Below are 14,167 nucleotides of genomic sequence, written 5' to 3' on the forward strand. Positions count from 1 at the left end.
AACGAGATTCTTTCATTTTCAACAATCTTATTCCATACTTACATATCAATTATTAAAATGATTTCACTTACTATGTTCATATTATAAAGTAATTTAATAAAATATTCAAAAACATGTATACGGTAATATAAACTTTTGCTTAAATAAGAAATTCTTAAAATGAGAATTATGAGAATTGTTAATTTTCATGATTAAAATTGTTGATTTTTATAAAATTTAAAATTTTATTTTGCACAAAATTATCAATTTATCGAATTTAAAATTTTAACTTTTTTAAAATTTACCAATTTCAACTAAAATAATTACCAGTTATCGCAAAAATTCTCGTTGGGAATGCGATCCTGATAATATAATTAATGATATGCGATATAGCAACAAAGTTAAAAACGAAGACTTATCCTCACTATGCATAATACAATAGCATTGATTTTGTATTGTTTTTTTTTTCTAATAATAAAAAAGCTTTATTAAAAAAAGGTTAGAAAAGCTAACCCAGATAAACCGGGTCGGGTTCTAATAATTTCTTTCCCTTCAAGACAACTACTAACGATTTATCTATACATTATTATTCACTTCAAAATTTCCAGATCGCATTTGAAGCTGCTCTTTCTTCTCCTACTATTAACGGTATGCCTCACCCCCCCCCCCCCACTTTTAATCTCTCTCTGTTTGTGTTGAAATGCGTAATTATTAATCAATTAATTTCCCTGTTGTAATTTTGCTTAAATAGTTTACTGATATAGTTGATTTTGTAATTAATATTTGATTATTTGAGCTATATTGATAATTTGATTTCTACTTTGTGGCTCAAACGATTAATCTTGTGAACTTGTAAACTCTATTTGTGTACGCGAGCTTGTCGAATTTTCGAGACCTAGGAATCATTGTGAATGATAAGGAAAACAATTTCTAGGGTTTTATTTTGGGGTATTGCTAAAATAATAATGGTGTTGGATATCGAATGAGGGGATGTTTGTTTGGCTTTGATAATTATAATTACGAGTTTTGTTAAAGTTTTATTAAGGGTATTTGCTTTGTATTACCTTCCGAAGCTAGTTGAAAATTGCATATGTTTTTTTTTTAAATATTAATCAACAAGTTTTAATCTGGGGAGGCTTGGTGCAGCTGGGCTTGATATGTTGTGCCAATTTATCTTTCGGGGGATCATGGATGTATAAAATCTGTTTACTTCTGATTGATGTATAGATAAATTTAGGGGTTTTCAAATTAAGTGTAGAGTCTTCTGAGTTATGATTTTACATTTGGATTTATTATGTGGGTTGGTTCGGAAAAAAAAGATACAGGCAATTAGGCATCAAAACAAGTAACAGTTTGTGGGCTCAGAAACTGCCTTGCTTGTGTCTACTGTCTAGACACTACTAACATTTGGTAATTTTGTGATATTTGGGCTCCTTATTGTGAATCGAAATGCTTAGCGAAGGCCACTGAGTAGAAGCTTGAAAAACAATATTTTTCTTGGCTTGTGCAACTCAGAAGGAATGAACTAATTAAATAGTGTAAATTTATTTAAACTGACCCTCCGTGTTGATCAATAGGTATAAAATAAGTGGAAATCAAATAATTTCAGTAGTTTTCATTATCACCTCCAAATTCCAATATATTGTCACATATTTGGTCAGGAATGCTAATTCCTTCCTCCTTCCCATTTCCTTCACAACTGATTCTGGGCCCTCCCATTTCATGTTCTGGATGTAAGCACTCATGTCATAACAATGCTGGACAAGTTTTTTGTATCTTAATCAATTATCTTATACAAGGAACATTTGATTCTTGATAGTGTCTCACTTTCTAATAAGTTACTCCCTCCGTCCCTCCCAAATGTTTACATTTGGGTTGGGCACGGAGTTTAAGAAAAATGATAAAATAATGGTTGAAAGTTAAAAAAGTGAGTAAAGTAGTGGGACCGATTAATATTATATGTATAAAGTGGGTATAGTGGAGAGAAGTAGTGGATGTAGTTATTTTAAAAATTATAAAAACCTTACTATTTTTGGAAAATTTTGAAACGTAAACAATTGGAAGGGACATCCCAAAAAGGAAAGTGTAAACAAATGGGAGGGACAGAGGGAGTATAAATTAATTACAAGGAAATGTTGAATCACTTTGTGCTCATTTGTATTGGCGTCCTTATTATGTTCCATCCACAAAATATGACTTAGGGGCTTACCTATTGTCTAGGAGTTTTTTGTTAGTTTCTGATGTTATTAATCAAATTCAGTCACAAGCCTGTTTACAGTAGGTGTAGGATTTGGAACATAGCTAAAATGAGTTTTCATATCAGTCCAGCATAGGAGGGTGTTATTCCTCCCACTATCACAATCAAGAGGCAGACATGCAGTACTCTATTTAACTTGTTGCTTAGCAAGCGGGAATTATGCATAACTGAGAATAGCTCTTGTTTAAAAACTTATTGATGTTTGGATAAGATATAAGGATATCTTTCTTAGCATATATTCCTGTTGTAATGTTCTCGAGTAGTCCGAGTACTACTGTCTGCAGGCTTCTATCAGTTCGTCAATATACTATAATTTAATCGGAAGATAACTTTGTTGTTTGTGTCTATATTTCATGTTTTTTATATAGATGTCACGAAGGTATGATAGTCGTACAACAATCTTCTCCCCTGAGGGCCGTCTCTACCAGGTTGAATATGCTATGGAGGCCATAGGAAATGCAGGTTCGGCCATAGGTATTTTGTCAAAGGATGGAGTTGTATTAGTTGGTGAAAAGAAGGTCACTTCTAAACTACTTCAGACTTCAACATCAACTGAAAAGATGTACAAGATTGATGATCATGTTGCATGTGCTGTGGCTGGAATTATGTCTGATGCCAACATTCTCATCAACACTGCTAGAGTCCAAGCTCAGAGATACACGTTTTCATACCAAGAGCCAATGCCTGTCGAGCAGCTAGTTCAATCACTTTGCGATACCAAGCAAGGCTACACACAGTTTGGTGGGCTTCGTCCATTTGGAGTTTCATTTCTTTTTGCAGGTTGGGATAAAAATTATGGCTTTCAACTTTATATGAGTGACCCTAGTGGAAATTATGGTGGTTGGAAGGCAGCAGCTGTTGGGGCAAACAACCAGGCTGCACAGTCGATGCTGAAGCAGGATTACAAGGATGATATCACAAGGGAGGAGGCAGTACAGCTTGCACTGAAGGTTCTCAGCAAGACGATGGACAGCACAAGTCTAACTTCCGAAAAGCTTGAACTGGCAGAAGTATTTATATCCTCCGGAAAAGTGAAGTACCAAGTTTGCTCACCTGAGGCCCTGAGTAAGCTGTTGGTCAAGTATGGTGTTACTCAACCCGCTGCCGAGACCTCTTAGCTTGTATGCTTCACTGGTCATTAAAGACATTATGTTCTTGCTCTGATACATTGAACTTTCTGTTTTAAAATACTGCAGGGCAAGAAATTTGTTATGGATTGTAATATTTCTGCACTCTCATTTGCTTTCTTTTCCTAAGTTATGAGGCCGTTCTTGCATCTTGTTGGGGAACTGGAATAGTAATACTACCATCTCTTTGAATTAGTTAACTACTAGTTGGTGTATTTGTTCTTTGCATTCTATTAAGGGTCTGTTTGGCAATTCCGATAAGCCAACTTATTGGCTTATAAGCCCGCTTATTGACGAGTGTTTGTCGACTTATAAGTTGAATTTACAACTTATAAGCTTATAAGTTGAATGTTAGTAACGACGTATTTTTTCTCAACTTATTTTATATTTTTTATTTTTTTTATCAATTTTAGTTTAAAAATATACTTTTAAAATGTTAATCAAACTTTAATTTATATAAATTAAGATAATTATATTTAAAAATTATTTATTTTAGTTCATTTAAATAAAAAAAATCTGACTTATAAGTTAAATTATCCAAACACTTATATAACTTATAAATATTTATTAACTTATCACTTATCGGTCACTTATTCGATTTAAGTCAAAAGTTAATTATTTTAAGATTTCCCAAACGAGTACTAAAACTAGACACGGCAATTTGTTTGGGTTGTCTACTTTTGTTTCATGTGTTGGTGTTCTTGTACCTTATTTTGTGTTATGTTTTCAAATATCAATATAAATTAAAATAAATATATAAAAGTAAAAGATTTATGGGTAATTTTTTTTACAAAGATACATATTTATATACTATATTATAAAATATAGTGTACAAAACTCTACATATTGTGCCAAATATTGAAATTTAATTGTGTTTAAAAAATTCCTTAGAGAAATATAATCAAATTTAAAATGAGAAAAATTGTACAATGTCCATTTAAAAATCCCATTCTTGATAAAATGAACAAATTTCAGACAAATGGATAAACCCTAGTACCAAGATTTTAGCCATGGGAACATCTCATCTTCTTCTTCTCCCTCACTCATTTCTCCAACAATCTCACTCTTCCCATTTCAATATTTTAAGACCCTTCTTTCTCCCCAAAACCCATCATTTAAAACCCCTCAATTCCACTAATTCCACCTCAGAAACTTTACCTGAACCACCAAAACGCCGTGGCCGGAAAAAGTCCACATCTTCAACACCCAAGAAACCAGGAAGACCCAAGAAAACACAACCCCAGAAGAGCAATTCAGTTGAGCTGAATCAAGAAGATGAAACAACTGAATTTGATCAAGAAAGTGACAATCTTGGTGATGATGATGATGATTTTTTGATATTCGAGAATGATGTACCCTTGGTTTGTTGTTTTGGGGCTGCGCAGAAGGAATTTGTGCCTACTGTTCGTGTTTCGGATGAGCAAATGCACCCGGATATTTATGCTGATTGGAAAATGTTGCAGTGGAATCCACCTGAGTTTGTGAGGGCGCCAGGCGGGCCGCCTTCGAATGTGGCGATTTCGTTGGTGAGGTTAGGTGGAAGAGCTGCATTTATTGGGAAAGTTGGGGATGATAATTTTGGGCAGGAGTTGGTTTTAATGATGAATAAGGAACATGTGCAGACTAGGGGTGTGAAATTTGATAAGAAGGCGAAAACCGGGTGTGCGTTTATGAAGCTGAAGTTTGGTGATGATGGGAAGATGAGGGCGGAGACGGTTAAGGATTCCGCGGAAGATTCTTTGCTTAGCTCTGAGTTGAATCTTCATGTGCTGAAAGAGGTATGGAAATGTCACTAGCTTGCATTCTTATTATAAATTGTTCTTATAAATGTGTTTTATTACTGTTATATGTTTTTCTTACGAATAAACAAAAACTGGGATCTTTGAAGCTTTTGGTTTAATTTTAGGTTTCTGCATTTGTGTTTATGCTTCTGTTTTAAAGAAAAGGCTGTACATAATGCATTCTTTAACGAGGCAAGTGGAACTTGTAACTGACCAAGAACATCTATATCTGTGAGCTAAAATTTTGATTTTAGAATATTGGCTACAATTGTAATACCTATAATCAGATTATGTACTTGACAAGGCTTATTATTGGTCATTGTATGATTTTGTATTCCTGTACTGTACCGGGCCATAAATATTTCTTGAGGTTAGTGGGAATAAATTAGAGTACTGTTTGAATTAATTTGTAAATTGAGCTGGTGATCATGTCGACTTGCAGGCTAAAATGTTTCATTTCAACTCAGAAGTCCTTACATCTCCTTCTATGCACGCAAGTCTTTTTAAGGCAATATCATTGTCTAAAAAGTCTGGTAGCCTAATCTTTTTCGACTTGAATCTACCATTGCCGTTATGGAAATCGCGTGATGAGACTAAGAAAGTGATCAAGAAAGCCTGGGAACAAGCCGATGTAATTGAGATTACTAAACAAGAGCTTGAGTTTTTGCTAGATGAAGATCACTATGTAAGAAGGAGAAATTATCGTCCTCAATATTATGCTGATGACTATGAGCAAACCAAGAATAGGCGAGACTATTATCACTATACACGCGAGGAAGTCTCTCCATTGTGGCATCCTGGTTTAAAGTTTTTGTTTGTAACAGATGGAACCCTTCGGATCCATTATTATTCTCCTACTTTTGACGGTGTTGTGGTAGGAACTGAAGATGTACTCATTACCCCTTTTACTTGTGATAGAACTGGTTCTGGGGATGCTGTTGTGGCTGCCATAATGAGAAAGCTGACCACACAACCTGAGATGTTCCAAGACCAAGATGTTTTGGAGAGGCAAATACGTTTTGCAATTGCCGCCGGAATAATATCACAGTGGACAATAGGTGCAGTGAGAGGGTTTCCAACAGAAAGCGCTGTTCAAAATCTGAAAGAACAGGTGTATGTGCCTTCAATGTGGTGAAGTGGGTATTTGTAAAACAGCATATTCACAACAAATGTTGTAGATTAGAACTTTAGTTGATAAAATATTAACCTGATAAGGTTGGCTCATTTCGTGTTTTAGTAATCATTAGTTAATAGAAACCCTGATAAAGCTTATGAATTTCTGTGGTAATGAATAGCATAGTATTCCTCTTTCAATCTAGTCGGTTAATTTCCCACCTGTGGACTATCTTCTATTCTAAGAAGTTCAACTGCAACAGTCTAGTTTCATGGTAGATAATTTGCCGAAAATGTTACCTCAATATGAAATCTTGAAAGTATAATAGATACTTGCAGGTTACAGTAAGGAAACCAGTTTATCAAAACATGTTGGATTGGGTCTCTATGTCTAGCACCTTCAAGGTAACACAGAAGCTTGTAAAATATTAGATGTCACTGTGCAAAATAAAAATTAGTTGCTAGTAGTTTCATTTTTTACACAAGTATGTATTCACCATTAAGTCAATCGAGGCTTAACATCATCTGTTTATTTTGTGTTTTTAGTATAGCTGCCACAAACTGGAGTGCAAACTGTACTGCGGCTCATCCCACCAAGTAAAGCAGGTTGTTAGACTTGGCCTGATTTTTTCGATTTCTTGGGGAATGAAAGTAAGTGATATGATATTTTTGCATTTCAGATATTTATGATGCACCTTTTTCTACTTCTTAAATGCATCAAGGAATTATAACTTTTAAGATTAGCTGAGAACTAGTACAACCATATGTGTCATTAGCAAGGAAATAGTCTAGTGGATAACCCTCTTCCATAATTACCAAAGATAGTGGAGGCTTGTGGGCGGATTATTTTCAGTTTGTTGTAATTGACCTTCCCCAAATAAAATAGCCATAAGTATCATGTGTTTAATTCCTTACGGTCTCTTCTGCCTCCTCACAGAAGTAAAATTAAAGATTAAAGAAACAGAGAAAACACCCAAACATAAATATGTATATGAAAGCAATAGTGAGGATTTGCTCTATTGGCAAACAGTGCAACTCAAATCTTTCAAAGAATAAAGAATAACCTATCTTATATTTGGCAAAACAAAAAGATCTACTACTAGCATTGCTGCAGAATGCAGATAAGGCATGTAAATGATGCTACCAGTCACTTTGGTGTGCCTTTGCCATCCAACCTCTTCTGACTCTTTTTTGCTTGTATTGTCCACTTTCTCTATGTACAATAAATATAAGCCTCAAACAAGCAAAAATGAGTCGGTGCAAGATCACAGACCTCTACATGTGACTACACTGGCCCCAACTAAAGTCTTTCTCACCAAAGCCGCACAACCAAAAAGTTCTCAAATATCTTTAATAAAAGACAAGTCTATCTCCTTGTAGCAGCATTTAGACCTGGACTCCTGTATCTGCTATTGATTTTCTTCTCCGATCTATTACAAATGCAACCAGGTAAAGGGTTTGCATAAAAATTTTCCTCTAATCTTGGTGTTTCACCTCTCTGTCTAAGATAAGGAGTCCCAAGCCTGTACAAGTGTAAGCTCTTTACCTCGGAGGAAAACTGTTCCCAAGTTATAGTTCCATCATCGAACTGATCAATTAGTTTTACATACCCTAATCTGCATTGTCGAAAAAATAATTAAAAAAAATCATAAAGTCAACTCATAAATGAACTACTATAATCAAGGAAACTGTGAGAACGGTACAAACCTATCGGGGTTGATAGTCTTTCTAAATCCTTTAAACCTTCTATGCCCCTGCACTGATTTTGCCATGTTACCGTCATAAGTATAAACAAATGCATCACTTTCTAATGCCACAATGTAGTCTAAAGCAGCTAGGCGATTCTGATATTGCCTAAAGGGCTCTAACTCTTCTTCTGTGGCTAGAGTAGAGTGAGTGAAAACATTCGGATACTCTGATTTGAATGCATTCATGCTATTACTACCAAAAATTTCCCCTGCAACAATGTATATCTTTGTCGAGGAAGGATAGCCCATAGCTTTGAGAAAAGTAGCTGCCTCTCGTGGCGACATTGGGCAGCCACCTTGTAATCGTTTCTCGTAACTGTCTATTTCTTTCTCTTTCCAGTGCTTGACACTGTACCTCATAGCACGGAGTTCCTCAGTTTCATCGGTAGTAAGATTGTGGCTGCATCCTGTAAATGCAAGCATGTCTTTCTCATATCTGCAAACAAAAACCATTCTATTTTTAGTTTATTTGACACCAAAGTGACCATTTTCATAAATTATTGTTATTTCCTTGTATTACCTTAAATGCAGAGCAATATATGGAGTGTCTTCATTCCTAAGTCGATTTACCAATATCTTTCCGAGCTCTTCTATCTTATCTGTGTAACGGAGAGCCTCGTAATTGGAACGACACCTAAGTCTCTGGATAGAGCCTGCAATGCCGTTGTTGGCAAGTCGGGAATCAGTATGCGTAAACTTGATCACTTTGTGTTTTTTCAACGACGCAACCATCTCCCCTCTGTAGTAACTTGCCTGCAAATATGTTTATACTTCTAGTTAACATGGTCTCTCAAATGAGACACTTAGAACTTAGAAGGAAGAGGTTAAGAGCTAGTATTTTTTCAGACCTTCGACCAGGAAATAGGAGCTTTTAGATAGGGCTTCTTTGCTGCTAAACGTGGGGGAAGTGTTTCTACTATCTCAATATCATTTTTCAATACTTCTACGAAATGCTTCCAATCAAAAATATCTTTGAAATCGCTGCAGTGAAAAATACAACAAATGCTTCAGTGTTTTAGATTAAGAAACTCAAAAAAAGAGAGGAATAATTAGGTCCAGAAGTTGAGAAAATGATACCTAGGATCCGTCCAAAATGATTCATGATCAAGCGAAGGAAGCACAAGAGTTGCATTCATAATTTTTGCAATCGCAACCATGTCACATATCTGCATTTACATAGACAAATAAGTACTATGAAGTGTTGTAAAGATCGTCTGTGGTTACACAAGACTCTCGCATCAGCAAAATGTAGATGTGTAGCCAGATAAAATTACACTGTGAATGGGAAAGAAAACAAACTTAAATTATGAAATTGAAGTTGAAGACTTACTCCTGTTCTCATTTGATTCAGTCCACCATTGGCATGGACTAATATATAACCATTTGTTGCCGTTCTATTCCCTGTGAAATGTTTTAAAAGATCTGTAGATAATTAGAAACTCTAGTACTGTACTTGCAAGGTTTTTATGTCTGTTGTACTTGTTAGGTGAACGTACTTGTTGGATCATTCTTGCGAGCACTGCATTTATAGTAGTCATCACTATGTGGTTTCATCCATATATCTGGTACCTGTAAATAAAACAAAATACTTGATTATTTGCATCACAAGCAGCTGTAAACTCAACTCTTGAATACATGTAGCAAATTGTCTCCCCATTTTTAACTCAGAAGAGCATACAACACTAGGTTAGGTTGATAGTTGCAGACTCGATGAAAAAATAAAACAAAAAATTTAAATTCTTGTGATTGACCTTGGACAAGAAACACCCGAAATTGCTAAAAACAATTAATATCTATGTTTTTTAGAACGTTGTCATTGGATTAGTAGGGGACAGGGATTACTATAGTATATATTAACACCTCTCTCCACCTAAATTTGGGAAAAAAGTATGTATAAATAAAGTGTGAAATCTGAGAAAAGGCGTCAGAGACTGAGAAAACACAACGGTCAAGTGTGTCGAGGGTAGGCAAGGCAAGTGCTTTCTCCAAAAGACCAAATATAAACGGGAATTCATGAGTTGCTAGCCACTATAACTTCTTTAACAGGTCAATTTAAAAAGCAACCAGTAAAGTAAGAGGTATGTTATCAGAATTCGATCCTAAACAATGTGATATTGATAAATTAACAATTTTAAAATTGAGATAATATTATTGATGATATTGACTGACGAGAATGCAGGAATCACTTTTATTAATTAATTTATAGTCAATCTGCACATTTTTTGTAGACAAAAATTAGATGGAAAATAAAAAAATAAATAACAGAAAACCCACCAAAATAGAAAACAATAACAAATTGACCCCCACGAATATGTAACTGCAAAACGTGTTTCCGTAAAGCTAGCCTAGCCTAGCTTTCACAACAAAATATCTTCTTTTCTGAATGTATAAACCATGAACTGTAATGTAAATTCCCAGTAGAGACAACAAAACAGAACACGCATCAACTAATTTTATTGTTAGAGAATAGAACAACTGTGGGCTGTAATTCTTGAATTCGGATTCAATATCAAAAATTATTATTCATATACGTGTCCACTTTTATTGTTAGGCTCATCACGTTTTCCTCAAACTTTGAATTTGGATTCATCACCAGAAATAGCAAATATGACCTAATTTTTCTTTTTACAAAATTACCCAGAATCACCAAGTGAAAACAGAAAAAAAAAAAACAAAAACACAAAACATGGCATTGCAGCTCAACAGAACCAAAGATAATAAATGATTCAATGAAACACTTACAGGGTATTTCTCCAGAACTCTTGTAGGCATTGATGAAACTAATGAAGTCTTAATCTCCTCAGACAGAACAACACTTTGATGATGATTAGTCCATGTCTGAATAGTAAACAGCCCATCTAATCTCCTCCTGTTTTTCCCACCATTAATCATTTCCACTTCATTATACGATACCTTCAAAAACATCATCAACACCATCATCATCACCATCAAACCTCCCATTACAATCCTACGCCCCATATTCTTCCTTGACTTGCAAGAATTCACAAACTTTGTCAACCCCACCACATAATCTTCCATTCTCCATACCCAGCTCTCCGGCATCAACAAGGACTCCCCCACCGGAGTTTTGCGGTGGTGCAAAACTCCGGCATCCACGTCAACTTCATCTTCCGAAGCTGTAGAAAAATCATTGGCGCGGCGGCGATGCGTGGCGGGGCCACTGCTGCGTGGGCTCACACAGGTGGAGTTGCTAGATGGCATCTCCAAATAAAAATTATATTTTTAGAATGATGAATATGTAAGCTTATGATTTGTAGAAAGAAGAAGAAGAAAAAACAAATATAAGAGAATGAAAGTTTAGAATTTTCTTTCTTAGTCGATGTACAAGTAAACAATGTTGTCATTTATATATACAATGTATGTATGTGTGTGCTGTCACTAATGTACAAGTCAAAATGTCAAATGCTTATGCAATGGAAGTGTAACTTCCTTTTTGTGTACACGAAGAATTATAATGGAAGTAGTGTAGGTAGTAGATGTGATTGCTATACACACATGATATTTGCAATTAATTTATCTAATTACTTTGATCAAGTCAATCTAGAAATTTTAATGACAGTTAAATCCCGCTCGTCACGTATTTAGCACGTAAATAAAATTTTACAGGTTTTGTAACGAAAATTCTCCACCATTTACTGCCCAGCTCACAATTTTGGCCAAGTTTGAAATATCTTATGTTAGGCTGGATTTTGGTTGTTAACAATGCATTTTCTTTTTTGGTAAGGAAATAAACGACGGAAAATAACTTGACAAATGCTGAGATTCTTTTCTCTTTTTTCAAGTCTTGATATCTTATATGTGCAACCAATAAGTTTTTTTAACAATAATATAGAATTTTAATATGTACACGAATTAATTTTTTTCAAGTAACTAGTTTTACTGCAACGAAATTTGAAAATATATTTGGAGACGTGACACTACTAACAAAATATAGGAAAATGTTGATAACTTTGGATTAAAATTCTTCTACCTTCAAAGTTAGTAAGTTTTACCTGAATTTTATCATGGAGTTGAAAATGTTTAGTAACGAATTAAGCAATAATTGATCGTTAGTACTTGACTATTGACTATGCGTGAGCTTGAACATCTGAAAATATTTTACCTATATTTTGTTTTTAATTAATATTTTTATTAAGTTTAAAATGATAAATTTAAAAATTGATAGACATTCATACTAATACTAAATTATAATAATCGGAATGTGCTATATTTTAATCTATAATAACCGGAACGAGTTAAATTTTGATTTAACGGTTATTTTTCATATTTTAATTATTAAAAATAAAAATATAAAGAATTATATACATACTAAACTACTGAATATAGTTTACATATCCCGTTAAATTACAATAAGTTTGTCTTAGTAAACTACGAGCACACAAATTCTTCCTAATTTTTATTATTTTAATATAAATATTTAAATATTATATATTTATATGACTATAATAAAATTATTATATAATTAAATAAATAAATAAATTTTAAAAAATATTTAAATATTAATGAAGATCGTGTATCACACGATTTTCAAATAGTTTACATGACAATAAAGAGGGACTAAATACCATGAGTAAATATTACTTTTATCTAAGAAGAGAAAATGTAGCTTGTAAGGTAAACAGTGATCCCGCTAGCGATAAAATTTTAACCAACAGTCATTATGAGATAAATAATTATTAAATAATATTGAGTGATTTAATTAATGGATTCATATGACTAGTTAGTGCGAACGTAAAAATGACATGGTGTAATTTAATATAGTTAATAAGATTCTTGACATGTGAAACTCAGCACATGACATAATTTCTCCGGCGTGAAAAGATATTTAAACAATAATGTTTGGCTCCCGTACCACGAAAAATAAAATAAAACAAAGTTATGTTGGATACCCAGAAACAAGTCAATATTTTATTCATCAATATCTCAGTATTACGATATTTAATAGGGGTCGATGACATTACTGATATTTAATATCTCAGTATCTGTTGCCGGGAAATATTGACGGTGCGTCGTTTTGTGTGTATACATGTACAGTACAACGTCATTGTCTGCCGGAATTCTTAAACTACCAACAATCAGTTTACACATGGAAGACGAAATTTCCATGTCTTCTTTTTTGTTGCTAAATTTCCATGTCTTTACAAACACAAACTCTGACTTTTCAAATAAAACAGTAGAAATCTTATTTCATTTTATAGGACCTATGCTCAACTTGTAAATTATTTTTATACTGAGCAATGAAATTCTTTTCTTAAAATTTATATCTTGTTAAATTTTTTTAGTACCAGGTTTTGATATTTATTGTTAAATTGACTTGCATCTTTACTCAATTGTCCATAGGTAAGTTTGAGAGTTTGAGTGTGATGTTATATTCCTAGCCGTATCAATAACTTAATTAGGTTAAGCTTGTTGCTTATATTGTGGATTACATGATAAATTTTAGGATTCTTCTTTGTCAATTTACCTAAAGTTATATCAACCAGATTATAAAGTGATTGACTAAATTTTACCCTAACTTTACATTTGTTGATCGAATATTAATTTTAAAGAAATGTTACTTTCCCCAAATATCTTCCCAAAAATTTTAACAAATGATGTGGCTGACACATGAATTTTAATTCGTGCGCATATTAATGCACGCAGGGTCAGGGTTCATTTTATTATTAGGAAGGTTCCCAACAATTTATGCGACACTTGTGATAAAAATTTGAAATCTCTAATATTTTTCTTAATTTTATTGTTAGTAAGGTGATTAGGGTCTATTTTTCGTACCACTTCTCTAAATTGATGTATTTACCTTAAATCTAATTTAAAATTTCATCAATCATTAGAGCCATCCGGGATGGATAGTTAATACACCATCTTCAAAAATAAAAAATAAAAACTAAGTATTGCCTTGCGATTTTATCGTATCAAATTTGGGGTTCATTTTTTTTTTTCAATTATAATCCTGGGTTTACCTCGATGCATGAAGTCGTACCTAATAAGTAATATTTGCAGTACGTACATGTCTCGTTTTTACAGTCTACTCCTATCTATTTTGTTTATAGACAATTGTGAAGCTTTACACTTACACTGTCAGGTTTAGGTACATTCCATATGTAATAAATATATTGATCGGGCTTATATTTACAAGAATAT

At 33.6% G+C, this 14,167-nt stretch overlaps 3 protein-coding genes across 4 annotated transcripts; 2 read left to right on the forward strand and 1 right to left on the reverse strand.

The window, feature by feature from the left end:
• The first annotated feature begins 483 nt into the window (after positions 1 to 483).
• Positions 484 to 3,558, forward strand: LOC141707434 (proteasome subunit alpha type-4). The gene is made up of 2 exons (XM_074510597.1): positions 484 to 627; positions 2,605 to 3,558. Exon 2 carries the CDS (start codon positions 2,605 to 2,607, stop codon positions 3,352 to 3,354), a length of 750 nt encoding a protein of 249 aa, XP_074366698.1. The 5' UTR covers positions 484 to 627; the 3' UTR covers positions 3,355 to 3,558.
• Positions 3,559 to 4,308: 750 nt separating this feature from the next.
• On the forward strand, positions 4,309 to 6,478 carry LOC141707436 (fructokinase-like 1, chloroplastic). Its single transcript, XM_074510600.1, has 2 exons — positions 4,309 to 5,141; positions 5,587 to 6,478. Exons 1-2 carry the CDS (start codon positions 4,374 to 4,376, stop codon positions 6,277 to 6,279), a joined length of 1,461 nt encoding a protein of 486 aa, XP_074366701.1. The 5' UTR covers positions 4,309 to 4,373; the 3' UTR covers positions 6,280 to 6,478.
• A 767-nt stretch (positions 6,479 to 7,245) lies between these two features.
• Positions 7,246 to 11,358, reverse strand: LOC141707435 (O-fucosyltransferase 19-like). 2 transcript variants are annotated; one of them, XM_074510599.1, is made up of 8 exons: positions 10,748 to 11,358; positions 9,502 to 9,574; positions 9,336 to 9,406; positions 9,083 to 9,171; positions 8,854 to 8,986; positions 8,526 to 8,758; positions 7,965 to 8,441; positions 7,246 to 7,873 (listed from the first exon to the last, which is right to left on the reverse strand). In XM_074510599.1, the coding sequence occupies exons 1-8, from the start codon at positions 11,225 to 11,227 to the stop codon at positions 7,624 to 7,626; spliced, it is 1,806 nt and encodes a 601-aa protein (XP_074366700.1). In that variant the 5' UTR covers positions 11,228 to 11,358; the 3' UTR covers positions 7,246 to 7,623. The 2 variants fall into 2 exon arrangements, with proteins under 2 accessions (XP_074366700.1, XP_074366699.1); XM_074510598.1 differs by having other exon boundaries at positions 9,336 to 9,427.
• Between the last annotated feature and the right edge of the window lie 2,809 nt (positions 11,359 to 14,167).

Source organism: Apium graveolens, chromosome 2 (assembly GCF_009905375.1).
Source record: "Apium graveolens cultivar Ventura chromosome 2, ASM990537v1, whole genome shotgun sequence".
NCBI classification, from domain to species: domain Eukaryota; kingdom Viridiplantae; phylum Streptophyta; class Magnoliopsida; order Apiales; family Apiaceae; genus Apium; species Apium graveolens.

Coding starts and splice junctions, on each gene's coding strand:
- LOC141707435 (XM_074510598.1), bottom strand. CDS start 11,227: ATGCCATCTAGCAACTCCACCTGTGTGAGCCCACGCAGCAGTGGCCCC. Junction 9,428..9,501: donor TCGCAAGAATGATCCAACAA/GTACGTTCACCT, acceptor AATTATCTACAG/ATCTTTTAAAACATTTCACA. Junction 8,442..8,525: donor TATATTGCTCTGCATTTAAG/GTAATACAAGGA, acceptor TTTTGTTTGCAG/ATATGAGAAAGACATGCTTG.
- LOC141707434 (XM_074510597.1), top strand. CDS start 2,605: ATGTCACGAAGGTATGATAGTCGTACAACAATCTTCTCCCCTGAGGGC.
- LOC141707436 (XM_074510600.1), top strand. CDS start 4,374: ATGGGAACATCTCATCTTCTTCTTCTCCCTCACTCATTTCTCCAACAA. Junction 5,142..5,586: donor ATCTTCATGTGCTGAAAGAG/GTATGGAAATGT, acceptor GTCGACTTGCAG/GCTAAAATGTTTCATTTCAA.